This window comes from Grampus griseus, assembly GCF_964374135.1.
Source record: "Grampus griseus genome assembly, chromosome: 16".
In the NCBI taxonomy this organism is placed as follows: domain Eukaryota; kingdom Metazoa; phylum Chordata; class Mammalia; order Artiodactyla; family Delphinidae; genus Grampus; species Grampus griseus.
The window spans coordinates 70,971,624-70,986,849 of record NC_139010.1 but is presented as its reverse complement, the minus strand read 5'-3'; the positions used below and the strand labels follow the sequence as shown (position 1 = coordinate 70,986,849).

The window sequence follows — 15,226 nt, the reverse complement described above, 5'->3', positions numbered from 1 at the left end:
GACTTCTGTTCCATCCTTAAGGTAAGAATGCTGAGACACTAATAAAAAAACATTAGGGCTGAACTATGAAATCACTGTCATGAGAATGCTAGGCATTGGGCGTAATCAGAAGATTTCAATAAATGCGACTGGCCTTTTAGCAGCAGCTAACATATGACAGCTCCGCAAATGCCAAGCATTTTATCAACGAGTGGTCCAGTTGTGATCCTTTGTCTGGCGCCTGGTGCTTCGGCCAAGTCAGGAGGACGTTATCGGAGGCACAGAGTTCCAGATGGTGGCCTGGACTCAAGGAAGGGAGGGTGGGGCGACCCAGGAGTATGACCCAGAGCCATTTCAAAACAAATCAAAAAAGCCACCTGGACGGAGAAGAGAGTAAGCTGAGAATGTTCAACGACATAAGCTTAATGTTTAAACAATGTGATCATGTAGTCTTTCCTTTCAATGGGTAGATTATGGGCCTTATATTGAATTAACTATCTCAGAATTGGGTGCTGGGGCTTAAGTCTTTATTGCAGGAATTAGATGAACTGCCCTCACGCTGAAAACAATTATGCCAGTTTCCTTCTACCTCTTAGCCTCTAAATGTGTCTGACGCTGGAGATATTTGTCCTAAGTGTCTTCTCCCATTAAAACTGCCTTCATAATGTTTCCAATTTGCAAAAGCCCTGGTGTCCAAAAATAACTGGGGGAAAAGTTGGACTGTGGGTGGTAGGTAATCCAACCCAGCATCAGGGCATTACTGACTAAAGGAAAAAATGCCTCTTCCTGAGCCTTACCGGAGGAGGCCATTGTTTTCAGACAGCCTGTACCTAATACAAAAGGGCTCCAAGTCCATGACTGGCCTCAGACCAGCGTTTTGTCAGGAAACAACATCCAAAGCCATGATGAACAGCCAGGCTGATAGTGAAAGGAGTCTCCCCAAGTTGGAGTATTTTTGTTAAATCCTCGCACACACGAAAAAAGTGCTAAAAGCCCATCTGGCGAGATGATCACTCATTAAGTGAAGAGAGGATGCAGCAGCCTTAGGGAAATCGATCCTTTTCTTTCTTTGTCTCACGTGTTTGAGTTATTGTGCAGTCACAGTGATCAAAATCTGGATTCTGAATTGCGCAGATTGGAGGAAAACCGGCGGAACGTTCTGGGCGTGTTTTAATAGTATCTTCCCAGAAAGGGCAGTTTTCTGCAGCTGTGGTGTCAGTGAACTGATGTGTTGTTCAGAGTAGTCTTTAGAATTGGTGGGAGACAGAGCACAGAGGGCCGGGAGATGAGGACTCTGTGCTTGAGGAAGGAGCTAGAATCCTGCCGGAAACTGCTCATTCTTCCAGAGCTGGCTGTGACACACCCTCTGGGTGGCATGCCCCTCCCTCGGGTCCAACTCAGCCCACAGATTCGTGGGAGGAAAGCCAGGGCCTTCCTGAGGAGTGGATGCAGTCCTTCTGTGTGTCAGCCACCTCAGGAAGAAAAGCTGAAACCTTAGAGCTTTGTGCGTGTTAATGACCTGGGAACCCGTTGAGCCCATGGACCCTCATCACATCCTCGAAGACAACCAAGGTTTGACTGTCCATTTTTGTAAACTCGACATACGTGCTGTCTGGGGTAGACTGTGTGTTTAAAGATGAGGAGAGATGCAGTGACTTTTCTACTGGTTAAAATAGTTGTACGCTTATTATCTTAACCCTCTATGTGCATAACATGTTTGTATAAAATGCATATGTTATATATTAACATATTTATAGATGTCATTAATATAATGGGATTTAAAAATGGACAACCTGTCTAAATTTAGATAGGTTGGTCTGTTGGAGCACTTTAGAAGGAGTCCTCAGTGACTGTAGGTGAACATCTGTGACCCCATTTCTGCTCACATGCTCTTTTCCTTTCACCCGCCCTCTCCATGCCAGTACCTCTGTGTTAACATAGCTTCGAGATGAATTCTTTCATCCCCTTACGTTACAATGTAGTTTTTCTCTCCTTGGATCAGGCGCTCTGGGTGTTTTGAGTTAGGGATGCCGTCCCTAGGGTGCTCCCCCTACAGTTGTGCTTCGTCAGACAGTTCATACCCAGGTGAGGCTGGCTTCAAGAGGGAGCCCACCCTGCTCAGCACTCCAGGCACCGACAGCCGATGCCACAGCCTCAGAGGCATCCCAAGGTGATTTTGCCGGCTGCTCCATTGAAACCAGCAGACCTTGTCGATTCACGCTGATTCTTTTGATCCTAGACTGCTTAGGGTAAGTGATTGGAACATTTTGGCTTCTGGAGAGTAGACTCTCCAGTAGTCTCATGTAAGGCAGATACGCTTTGTACCTCCCACCATCACTTTTGAACGCCCTGCTCTTCTCGGTTTACCAGGACCTCCGGTGAGCTCTGGTTTGCCTTCCTGTAGGACTGGGGAGCCTTGGCGTGCTACACTTCACATGTACACACTGTTGAGAGGTACAAAGGAACTGAATGTTGGCATACTCTGTAACTGATGAATAATTCATGGAGGCTTTCTGTGCCATAAAATTTTCTTCTATAAATGAACATTACTCTGAAAGACAATGCTGACTGAAAACTCTGGAAATGTGGTGTCATATTCTTTATTGATCTGCCTTCAACATTTGCTGGGAAGGCAAAAGTTGACAAACATCAGAATAATTAAATTTAAAGCTGACAGTAGCCCCAGGTGGGCAGTAAGCCAAAACTTCAGCTGCAACTTTTTCTTACCAGGTTCTTTCTAAAGTGTAACCACCTGATGTTTACAAAAGGCCTCTGGATTCTTTGACACTCTCTGGGCTTTCTTTGAAGATAGAATCTGAATGTTAATGATAACACTGTACATATTAATTAGTATCAACACACTACTGATATTTATAGTTGGAAACTATGATTCTATGGCTTTTCCTAACTGAAAGGGGTCTTAGAGATAAAACTAGAATATCTCAAGATGTCTAAGTGTCACTATTTGAATAACTTTGAAGTCCTCTGATTCCTTGCACTGTAAAAAGAGTAAAATTTTTTTTTTTTTTTTTTGGCCACGTTGGATCTTCATTGCTGCGCGCGGGCTTTCTCTAGTTGCGACGAGTGGGGGCTACTCTTCGGTGCGGTGCACAGGCTTCTCATTGTGGTGGCTTCTTTTGTTGCGGAGCACGGGCTCTAGGCATGGGCTTCAGCAGTTGTGGCACGTGGGCTCAGTAGTTGTGGCTCACGGGCTCTAGAGTGCAGGCTCAGTAGTTGTGGCGCACGGGCTTAGTTGCTCCGTGGCATGTGGGATCTTCCCGGACCAGGGATCAAACCTGTGTCCCCTGCATTGACAGGCAGATTCTTAACCACTGTGCCACCAGGGAAGTCCCAAAAAGAGTAAGTTTTCATTTCAATTTCTAGGAAAGATAGGGCAGGTTTTGGAAAATCTTACATGAAAGGGAGATTATAAATTAACAGAGTAAGTCATATCTGATTATATTTTTAGTGGTCACTGGAAAGAAAAATTCTTTCAAAAGAATTTCATTTCTTTTCTCCGTTTTTTTCCTACTCCCCTCCTTTCCACTCCATGGCGGATTTTTAATGTATTTGGAATCTTTCCACTTGCTGCCAGCTGGAATCTACAGAAAGTGTATCCCTAGAACACTAAACAGTTGACTTGAATCTCAGTCATAATTAAATTGGAAGTTGGCAAATTATTCTGAGACTTAAAAAGAGGCACACCTTATGTCTGTAACATAAGGAGTTTCACTACTCTGCATTGTTTTAAAAGTACTCTCTCCATAGGGAATATTGACCATATTTTTTAATGACCTTTTTTTTTTTTTAAATAGAAGGATGTTTTGAAAGGATGTCTAATAAACATGTTTGACCATGCTTGAATTTGGTGTCTTAACTGGTAGTTGGGTCCCAGATACTTTAAAACAACCAGGTTTTCGCCTGCCCACCCACCCATCTTTAATGAGTGCATCACCCTGTCTTCTTCTCCTGGCAGAGCTTGAAAGCATTAACTACTTAGAGGACGGGTGATGTAAGACTTTGATGCAGCAATTTATTATCTTCTTCTCTAAAGGATCTGCTTAGAGCTAGTGTTTGCATACAATTAACATTAGTTATTTAGGCATATGAGCTACCCAACCTTCTATTTTATACTAAAACCTGACTGCTGACACGTACTTCTCCATCACTAACATACTTTAAAGGTTGGGGTCATAGACAGGATATTAATTCAGAATATCGAGATTTAACAAGACATCTCTAAATGCCATTCATTTCCAAAAAGGGGCAAAAATGCCATGTGCTCATTGGCACCCCGTCTAGGTTCCACGTGAGAGAATGGAGTGTTGGGCAGGTTTTTCTGCTTTAAGAGGCAGTCACAGCTGCCATGGAAAATGCGCTCCGTCAAGGCCGGTGGCCAGTGGGTCAATTAGAACACGACCCTGCTAGAGACATGTGTGAACGGTGGGAGCCCACCCAGAAGCAGGTTTGTGCAAAGCAGTCAAGCATCGAAGGGGCCTTGGGAGCTCCTGTCTGAGTCCTGCCTCCCCCACAGACGCTGTTCGCAGGCTCCCCAGGCTTGTGACCTACCACGTGCCTCGAAGATCCTAGTGCAATAGAAACTCCCTGAGCCTGGTATTACTCATCTTTATAACGCTTTGCATGGAAACCATACCTCATGTGACGCGTGAATGAAGTGGTAGAGACTTAGAAGGTGAAGTGGGGTACACAGTGCTCTTGGGGAAAGGTCTGCGTGTTAGCGGAGTGGTATTATTTTATGGCAAGTCCATCTCTATGGTCTATTTTTAAATGATTTAAGTGGTCCGTTCTGTTTATTTTTCACATACAGTGTGTTGCTGGCTATGTGAACACTCAAATGCACATGCAGATTCGTGGATTTAAGTAGCCACTTCACTTTTGAGGCTCCTGCCATGTCTTTCCTTACTTTTTTAACTTTAGAGGCACTCTCACGGTAATAGTCTGTCTCTAATTGGTAGCTTCATTGGGGAGGATCTGCGGATGTGTCATAGAGCCCTCCCCCGACTTGGCGTTAGAGCGGCTCATTAACGTTCTGTTTGTTCTCGTTAATTTACTAAGCATCTTTCAGCAGGTGGCAGGTACTGTGCTATGTATTGTTCAGAATAAATCTCTGTCACTTAGAGTCTATAGTCTTGGAAGGACTGCTGGCATGTGTGTGCCAAAGATGTGCCGGGCAGCTAACCAACATGAGAAATTAGTAAGCACCTGAGCTGGGTGAAGAATGCCAGTATTGGAATATAAGATGTAAGAACATGTAGTCACCTAAGGAATGTAAATTGGTGCAGCCAGTATGAAAAACAGTATGGAGGTTCCTTAGAAGCTAAAAATACAGCTACCATATGATCCAGCAATCCCATTCCTGGGATATCCGGAAAAGATGAAAACTCTAATTTGAAAAGATACATGCACCCCTATGTTCATAGCACCACTATTTACAATAGCCAAGACATGGAAGCAACCTAAGTGTCCAACAGATGAATGGATAAAGAAGATGTGGTATATATACACAATGGAATATTACTCAGCCATAAAAAAGAATGAAATTTTGCCATTTGTGGCAACATGGATTGCCCTAAAGATCATACTAAGTGAAGTCAGAAAGAGGAAGACAAATACCATATGATATCAGTTATATGTGGAATCTAAAGACTAATACAGATGAATTTGTATACAAAACAGAAACAGACTCACAGACATTGAAAACAAACTTATGGTTACCAAAGGAGAAAGGGTAGGGAGGGATAAATTAGGAGTATGGGATTAACAGATACACAGTACTATATATAAAATAGATAAATGACAAGGATTTACTGTATAGCACAGGGAACTATATTCAATATTTTAACCTATAATCGAAAAGAATCTGAAAAATATATACATTTATAACTGAATCACTTTGCTGTACACCTGAAATGAACACATCATTATAAATCAACTATACTTCAATTTTAAAAAAGATGTGGTCACCTGAAGAGGTTAGGATGCTAGCTAGGGAAGCCCTGAGGGCTCCTTGGGATATAAATGACCCCACTGATTTCAGTGGGGCACAATCTGACCACAGGTCACTTCTCACCGTGGCTGCAGCATGGGATCAGGGTGCCTCTGGTCCTCAGGAACCATTTCTTCCACTGCTTATTGCCGGGACCACAAGGATTTGGGATTTATTTTCCTCTTGCTAAAATGCCTATTCTTTGGTGAATTTCAGAGTTATTTTTTTCTAATGGAAGTATATGATTTTGGACTTGTAGAAGGAAAAGGATGTTCCTCTGGACACAACGTTAAGTTCTTGAGCTCTAGAGACAAGAGATTTGGTTCACATCATGGCTTTGATACCTACTAGCCAGGTAACCTTGGGCAAGTGTCTGAATTTCTCTAAGCCTCAGTTTCTGCTTCTATAAAATGGAGCTAATAGTAGGGCTACCTGCTTTATAAGACTGTGAGGATTAAATGAGGATGTCTATAAAACCCATGGCATGGTGCCTCACGTGTAATAATGAATGGGTTCTAGCATTGGCAATTATAGTTCCACCTGAGAAATTCAGCTGCTTCCAAATTATTTATATTGTTAAATAGTGACTTGGAATCCATAGGCTTTGATTCTAGTTTGGTTATTTTATTTTTATGTGTGTGTTTATTTATTTTAAATTATACAAATCATACAAGAGTAAGCTCTCACTGTAAAACTTTCAAATACTATATGAAAGGCAAAAGCTTCTCTTGACCACCATCCAAACCTAGGTGGTAACTACTATTATCAGTGTTATTTATTCATTTTATTTTCATCAAAGTAATGCATGTTCCTAGTTTTAGAAGCCAAATAGTGTCTTCTTCCATGAACAGGAGACAAGGGAGTAAGACCCAAGGATTCTGGAGTTTTTCTGGCCTGACTTTCTAAGATCATCAAAACTATGGCATTTCTGTTACACAATGTGGCCTTTCTAGGTGGGACTTTTTACTTTTTTATTTTTCATCTTTGGCTGGTATCAGTGAGGGTCAGTCTCCTGGCAGAGAGAAGAAAGGGAGGGGAAATGGAGGTTTGATGCTTTTCCGTAAAGACGTCATCCCATCCTCCTGTTCATCCTTCATCCCTGCCTTCAGTGGTACTTTGTGCCTCCAATAACGGGCCTTCCCTGGCTTGCCCCCGCGGTTGTTTCCCCTCCAGGTTAAGTTTCAGCTTCTCCCTTTCTGCTTATGTCATCCATTCACTTTCCAGCTTCCAAAATCGTGTCGACATGTCTACCGCTGTTGTTCCTTTCATGATCTTTTTGGGGTTTTGTGAAGACACAGAGATAAACAGTGTTCACAGCACCATGTTTAACCAGAAGCTCAAAGTTTCTGTAGATTTTCCCACTTAATTACAGTCTTATACTCGCATTTTATTTAATCTCCTCCAACAGAATTATAAGTTCATTAATATTAAAACTGTGATTTTTATATCTTTCAGAAATCTCATATCTTTCAGTAATGAGCACATGGTGGATGTGCACTAAATTCTTTTTTAAAATTGAGCTAACATTGATTCATAACATTGTATAAGTTTCACATATACACTATTATAATTCGACTTTCAAATACACTACAGCATGGTATATATACCACATCTTCTTTATCCATCCATCTACTGACGGGCACTTAAGTTGTTTTCTTATCTTGGCTATTAAAAATAATGCTGTGATGAACATAGGGGTGCCTATAGCATTTTGAATTAGTGTTTTCATATTTTTTGGACAAACACCCAGAAGTGGAACAGTTGGGTCCTATGATAGTTCTATTTTAAATTTTTTGAGGGATCTCCATACTGTTCTCCATAGTGGCTACACTAATTTACACTCCCACCAACAGTGCAGGAGGGTTCCCTTTTCTCCACACCCTCTCCAGCACTTGTTATTTTTTGTCTTTTGATAATAGCCATTCTAATGAACGTGAGTTGATATTTGTATTTGATTTCTCTGATGATTAGCAATGTTGAACATCTTTTCATTTGCCTGTTGGCCATTTGTATGTCTTCTTTGGAAAAATGCCTTTCAGATCCTCTGGTTTTTGGGGGTTTTTTTTGCAGTACGCGGACCTCTCACTGTTGTGGCCTCTCCCGTTGCGGAGCACAGGCTCCAGACACGCAGGCTCAGTGGCCATGGCTCACGGGCCTAGCCGTTCCGTGGCAAGTGGGATCTTCCCGGACCGGGGCACAAACCCGTGTCCCCTGCATCGGCAGGCGGACTCTCAACCACTGCGCCACCAGGGAAGCCCCAGATCCTCTGTTCATTTTTTAATCGGGTTGTTTGTTTTTTTGTTGTTGTTGAGTTCTTGAGTTCTTTAGTCACTAAATTCTTATTGATTGGTTGATTGCTTTTCATATTTGGGTGAAAAAGGACATCATATATATTACCTTTAAGAGTTTGGTCCCATAAAAACCATGTCACTAAAAAATATTACACCGGGACTTCCCTGGCGGTCCATTGTTTAAGACTCCGCGAGTCCACTGCAGGGGCATGGGTTCTATCCCTGGTCGGGGAACTAAGATCCCAAAAGCCATGTGGTGTGGCCAAAAAAAAATTGCACCTTTTTCATTTTTGCCTTTAAGATTCCAAAGGAATATAAGTATTAGCAGTAATTATTATCAGACAAGGTACTCTTATATCAATTAGTTATTCCTGCTCCATAAGCCATTCCAAAATTTGGAAGCTTAAAGCAACAATCATCTACCATTTTTCATGAGTCTGCAGGGTTGGCCGGGGGTCAGCTGCTTTCTGCTGCATCAGTGGGCAGTTTGGAAGGCTCACCACATGTTTGGAGGTAACTCTGCTCCACGCATCTCTCATCCTCCTCTTGGGACCAGCAGGTTATCCCAGCCATGTCCCCATCACAGTGAAGCAGAAGGGCAAAGAGCAAACAGAGATATGCACGACCTCTTTGAGGCCTAGCTCAGAACCGCACAGTTACTTTCTTCCTCCTTATTCTACAGGCCAGAGCAAGTTACATGGTCAAAGTGGTGGGCATTGTAAAGTTACGTGGCAAAGGGCTTGGGTACAAGGAGGGAAGATGAAGTAGGGCCACGAAGGCAACCTATCTTGCCTTCTGTGCAGTAACAGGAGCCCTGGCATGAACGGACACTTATTGAGACTCACTTAAGTAAAAGTCTTATGTCCAGCTAACCTTGCCAGACTTTCATTTTTTTATTTAAAAAACAAGGGGACTTCCCTGGTGGCGCAGTGGTTAAGAATCCTCCTGCCAATGCAGGGGACACGGGTTCGAGCCCTGGTCCGGGAAGATCCCACATGCTGCGGAGCAAATAAGCCTGTGCACCACAACTACTGAGCCTGCACTCTAGAGCCTGCGAGCCACAACTACTGAGCCCACGTGCCACAACTACTGAAGCCCGCACGCCTAGAGCCCGGGCTCTGCAACAGGAGAAGCCACCGCAATGAGAAAACCCGTACACCACAACAAAGAGAAGACCCCACTCGCCGCAACTAGAGAAAGCCTGCATGCAGCAATGAAGACCCAGTGCAACCAAAAATAAATAAATAAAAATAAAATAAAATAAAATTTAAAAAATAAAATAAAATAGAGAGACAATTCTAACCCTCAAGGACTTTACTAATCATACTTGAGGAAATGATGTACAGATGAAACTAGTGAATAAGATGATTATAGAGCAAAAAGCTAAGAAATAGAAGATTTGAACACTTTGCATGTGACTAGCCTAAAGCAAACTTTTGCTGTAAAGGACAAAATAGTAAATATTTTAACCTTTATGAGCTGAGTGGTCTCTGTTGCAATTATTCAGCTATGGTTTCAGCACAGAAGTAGCCATGGATAATACACAAATGGATGGCCATGACTGTGTTCTGATAAATCTTTATTTGTAAAACAGGACAGCAAGCATTAGTTTATAGACCACTGGCCTAGAATATTGAAAGAAATAAGACAGGGTCAGTTATGGAAGACTTGCTGAAAAAGGAGCAATGGTTTCCAAGGCAATAAAGATTAATTTAGCTCAACAAGATATGTTTTAGATATGAAGTCAGAAAAAACTTATGGTCATTCAATAGGTAAATTTTCCAACAGGTTAGTGTGGTTCAGTCAGAATAAAAACTCATTTCTCTTCAGGAGTATTACTTGCTGCAAATGATTTCTGCTTCTGATTGCCTGTTTGAAAACATGTTTAAGAATGTTAATATTTTTGCTTAGTTGGAGGATGAGGAAGGAAAGATTTGAAAATAAAAGAAAAGAAATACCTAATTAAAGAGATTTGATTTTATGCCACTTTAAAATTTGTGTTTGATTGATGTGACCTAGATTTGTATAAAGGAACCAGAGGGATTAATAGGAATGATTTATTTTTAACTATTAAGAAACAATATGCAGAATTTAAGTGGGTATTTTTCCACCTAAATTGTATTTCACTTAGATTTTCCTTAGTAATCTTCATGCTCCCCCTATATTTGAAGGAAAAAAAGCCCAGAATACTGTTAGAAAGTAAAGTTTTTGGTTCAAAATCTTTAATACCTGTTTACTCATTTGTAGTCAGCTTGTCGTCAATAGCCTGTCTCTTGACAGATTTCTGCTGATTAAATCCAGATAAAGAAGAGTTTGGACCGTAGCTCTAGGAAAGGCGGGAAGGAGGGATGCCCCCTTGGATAAGAGTCTTAATTTTATATACACTACCAAATGTAAACTAGATAGCTAGTGGGAAGCAGCCGCATAGCACAGGGAGATCAGCTTCGTTCTTTGTGACCACCTAGAGGGGTGGGATAGGGAGGGTAGGAGGGAGACACGAGAGGGAGGAGATTTGGGGATATATGTATATGTATAGATGATTCACTTTGTTATACAGCAAAACTAACACACCATTGTAAAGCAATTATACTCCAATAAAATTGTTAAAAAAAAAGAAGACAATAATTTAGAGGCTGTAGAAGATGAAAATGGAGAAAGTTTAGGTCAGTGTGCTTTAATTTAGTATTGAAAATCCTCATATTTTAAAAAAGCAAACCCATTCTAATATTCTTATAATTATCACACTTGTTCACTTTGTCATTTTTATTTATTACTACTTCATATCTGTGTAGTAAAATAGTTGATCTAAAAAAAAAAGAGTTTTCTAAAGCTTCATGTTTTTCTCAGATATCTTAGTTTTTCCCTCCTGGTGGAACTGTCAAAATGTACACAGAAGAAGGGGTCTGAAAGGTATTATTTTATTTCACTCATTTGATTTATTATTTATTGAGCTCCTGCTTTGTGCCAATCGCTGCCTTAGGACCTGGGGATGCAACAATGAGGAAGATCAGCTCTGATTCTTCCCTTGGGGTGGTCAGGGGCCAGCAATGGCCATGGACGGGTGACCACAGTGCATCAATGTATCGGGGGATCCCAGAGGGAGGGAACCAGTCTCAAAAGTAAGGAGGATTTTTCCCAAGGTAAATGAATTCCCTCCTGATTTTACATACATATGATTAAAATAAAACTGCTAAAGTACAGTGCGTGTCACATGACAAGCACTAAAAATTCTTTTAGCCATCTTAATTATTGTTATTCTTAATGTTACTGTGGAGGCAACACGCTGTTAAAATCTTCAAAATCAGACATTTATATGAATGCTCTGAGAGTTTCACGAAGAGACTAAAAATAAATTTTCTTCTTCATAACGAGATAGAATATCTGTAAGTTTATTGGAAGGCTGGATCTTAGGAAGTTTCCCAGCAGATCCTTTACCTAATCCTTTTTCTCATAGCTTGTCTGTGGCTCTCTCTCTCTCTGTGAACACACAGTAAGAAAGGAAATTATTGAGAGAAAAGAGAATGTCTCAAGAAAACATAATGTGTGTAACAAATTAAAAGAAAATGTAAGGTAATAATCAGTAACAGTGAGAGTGGATTTATACGATTATTTTACCTGGGAAAAATGGTATTTTTCCAAGAAACTCAGGGGATTTCAAATGATGTTCTTAAAACCTACCAGGAATTTCTTTTAATTTTATTGCTAACCTCAGGTATGATGACTAGGAATGGCAAATTCTAAGTTCTTTCACGGTAGTTTTATTTTAATAAATACATTAAAATAATAACTTTCTCCATTTTCATCTTCTACAGCTTCTAAACTATTGTCTTCTTTTTTTTTAACATCTTTATTGGAGTATAATTGCTTTACAATGGTGTGTTAGTTTCTGTTTTATAACAATGTGAATCAGCTATACATATATCCCTATATACGTATGAAATATATATGAAAACTAACACACCATTGTAAAGCAATTATACTCCAACAAAGATGTTAAAAAATTAATTTGAGATGGAACATAAAAGCTAAAACCAATTTCTGGGATAAAACAGACGAGAAAATGTTCATAAGCGTGCATTAAACAAAGATTTCTTTAAAAAAACACCAAAAGCAAGCACTAGCCAAAAAAGAAAAAGTCGCTAAATTAAAGTTTTATTAAAATTAGGAATGGTTCATCAAAGGATATCATTAAGGAAATGAATGGGCAAGCTACCATCTAGGAGAAGGTAGTTGCATTGTGTTTGAAAAAGTACTCATATCCAAGGTATATAAAGAACTCCTACAAATCAATAAGGAAAAGGCAGAGAATCCATATTTCACAAAAACATCTACTTCACAAAAGAAGATGTCCAAAATGGCCGATAAACATATGAAAAAAGTCTCACCATCATTAGTCATCACCCCAGTGAGACACCGTTATTCATCTGGCAGAATGGCTAAAATTAAAAGGGCTGATAATACTAAACGTTAGCAAGAATGTGGAACAACTAAAATTATCCTGCATTGCTGGTGGGAATATAAACTGAACCAGTCATTTTGGAAAAGTGTTTGAGAGTACCTTCAAAAATTAACATACATCCACTCTATCCTAGGTACATAATCAAGAGAAATCAGCATGTATGTCCACTAATGGACATCTATAATAATGTTCATAGCAGTTTTATTTATAATAGCCCCCCACCCAAAAGCCAAATGTCCCAAAACAGGAGAATGGATAAATTAGTTGTGTAGTTGAGGTGTATTTTTCCAACGGAATATTACCCAACAATAAAACAAAACTACTGATACACACAACATCATGGATGAATTGAACAAGCATTATGCTGAGTAAAAGGAGCCAAACATGGATAAGTACATGCTATACATACATCTTGAAGTTCAAATTCAAGCAAAGCTAATCTATTATAAGTCAGAATAGTGGTTTCCTAGAGGGAGAGGAGATGTAGCATTGACCGGGTATTAAGAAACCTTCTGGGATGTCAGGAACGTTTTAGATCTTGATCTGAGAGGTGGTTACATGTTGTACACATGAAAAAACTCACTGAGCTGTGTACTTGAGATTTGTGAACTACTGCATGTAAGATATAGTTCCATTAAAATTTTAACATTAAAGTCATAACGATAGATTCGAATGACACGGGGAAAAGTTTCAGTGAGCCAAAGTTATAAATTGCATATGTAATGTGATGTGAAATAAAGATTTTCATAGAAAATCACTGAAAGAAAATATACTGAAGAATTAACAGTGATTTCTGGATGGTAGGACTGTGTTGTTTCCATTTGTTAATAGTTTTCAGCATCTCCTAACTTTTCTCTAATGAAGTATATTACTTCTATAACAGAAAAGCTGAAATGGGAACAACTGTAACTAAGAAGGTATTTGACGTAACTTGATCCTCAATTGTAAATCCATTTTGATACTTTGGGGGTGGGAAGTAGCAGTTTAGGACAGGCAGATTCATAGAGCTGTAGGGTTAGCGAAAGCTTCATGGGGAAAACCTCAGGGGAACTGAGACAGCATGTAGGGAAGATGTGGTTAGAAGCAGGAGCGGGGCTGGACAGCTAACCTTGTGTGATGTTGTCTTTGACCTGTGATCCTCAATCTATGTTCGTTGACTGTGTTTCTATCCACTTCATGGATTCTGTGGTCCTTCAAATGTATAATTGCTTTTTCACTTAACATGTTGATCTTTTAAGCCATTTGTAATTCTTATCCCTAAAAAACTCTTTTCCTATCCTTTTACCTCTTCAGGCATTACCGTTTGCTCTGTTCTCTATTTTGCGGCATCCTTCCCCTACCACCCTGCTTCTCCATATGCCAATGTGAGTTTAAAAATGAATAGTCTCAAGGCATTCTCTCCTCCTGAGAAATAAATAAATAAAACAATACCAGAAACACACACACACACAGAGCTCCAAATGATCCATCTGTTGAAGACATCCACCATCCACTTCATCCTGGTTCAGGCTATTTTTGTTTGCTTTGTCTTGAGAGCTCCTATATTGAAAGCCTTTAAAGAGTACTTAGGTTTTCATCAGAAAATGAAAAGCAAATCACTTTGTTTTTCCATTTTATACCTATTACAGAACTGTGCACAAAGAAATGCTCAATAAATGCTGATTGAATTTCCCTTCTACGGATCACGGTCTATGCCACATTCAGATTTTTCTGTGCACATTTTTACTGATGCGTGCACATTTATAATTATGAAGCGGATTGTGGAAGGGGTCATATTCTTTAGAATCCAGTATTTTTCTGAATCTGTTCTCTGCAAACCTGTATCCTCTTAGGTAAGTTTAATTACTACATTTAAAGGATGAATTGAATTGAAGGATGAATTGAAGTCTTTTGAAAGTGTTTTTTCTTTTTAACTGCTTTTCTTCTTTTTTTGGCAGGGTAAGCAATAGCGTTATGCTGTTACTGGAAATTTTAGTCAATAAGATGTATGCTTCCTTAATTAGAATGCTAGGAAGTACTGCTGAGTTGAATCATTTAGTTAGTGCAATGAGCTGAGAGGTTTGAGCATTTGTGTGCAGAGGGTCAATTTCAGTAAATTGAGTATATATGGGCAATTTTAATATATTTTCCCAGATAACTTACATCTAGTATTCGTTTTAAGGTCCAATGTTCATAAATATTTGTGAAGTATCTCCCCAGAAACAGACACAGAAATGAGAGAGACCACCTTTGCTTTCAAGGAGTTCCTGGTCCAGTGAGTTCTTTTCTCCTTCATCCATTCCCACGGCCCCAACCCTCACTTTGGTGGGTGCTGCCAAAGTTACACCTCCAGCTGTGACTTCTCCCCTGGGAGCTAGAGCAGCATGCCCCATTTCCTGCTGGTTACCACGCCATGGATGTTCTGATGACATCTTAAACTCATATTACATCTGCAATGATCACCTTCTCCACCCTAACTCATTCTCTTTCCTACGTCTCTTTTCTCAATGG

At 40.0% G+C, this 15,226-nt stretch overlaps 1 protein-coding gene across 6 annotated transcripts in view; it reads left to right on the top strand.

Moving 5' to 3' along the window:
* ABLIM1 (actin binding LIM protein 1) overlaps positions 1-15,226 on the top strand; it is a 318,363-nt gene that overhangs the window by 89,466 nt on the left and 213,671 nt on the right. For 4 of the 6 annotated variants that reach the window (XM_082674204.1, XM_082674200.1, XM_082674203.1 and 1 more), the window contains exon 1: positions 1,455-1,551. The exons of 1 other annotated variant lie outside the window; for it this stretch is intronic. In XM_082674204.1, coding sequence (XP_082530330.1) covers positions 1,494-1,551 — 58 coding nt within the window. In that variant the 5' untranslated portion in view covers positions 1,455-1,493. Of the gene's footprint in view, positions 1-1,454; positions 1,552-15,226 lie in introns of those variants that run through there. One more of the 6 variants, XM_082674206.1, reaches the window with a different exon arrangement.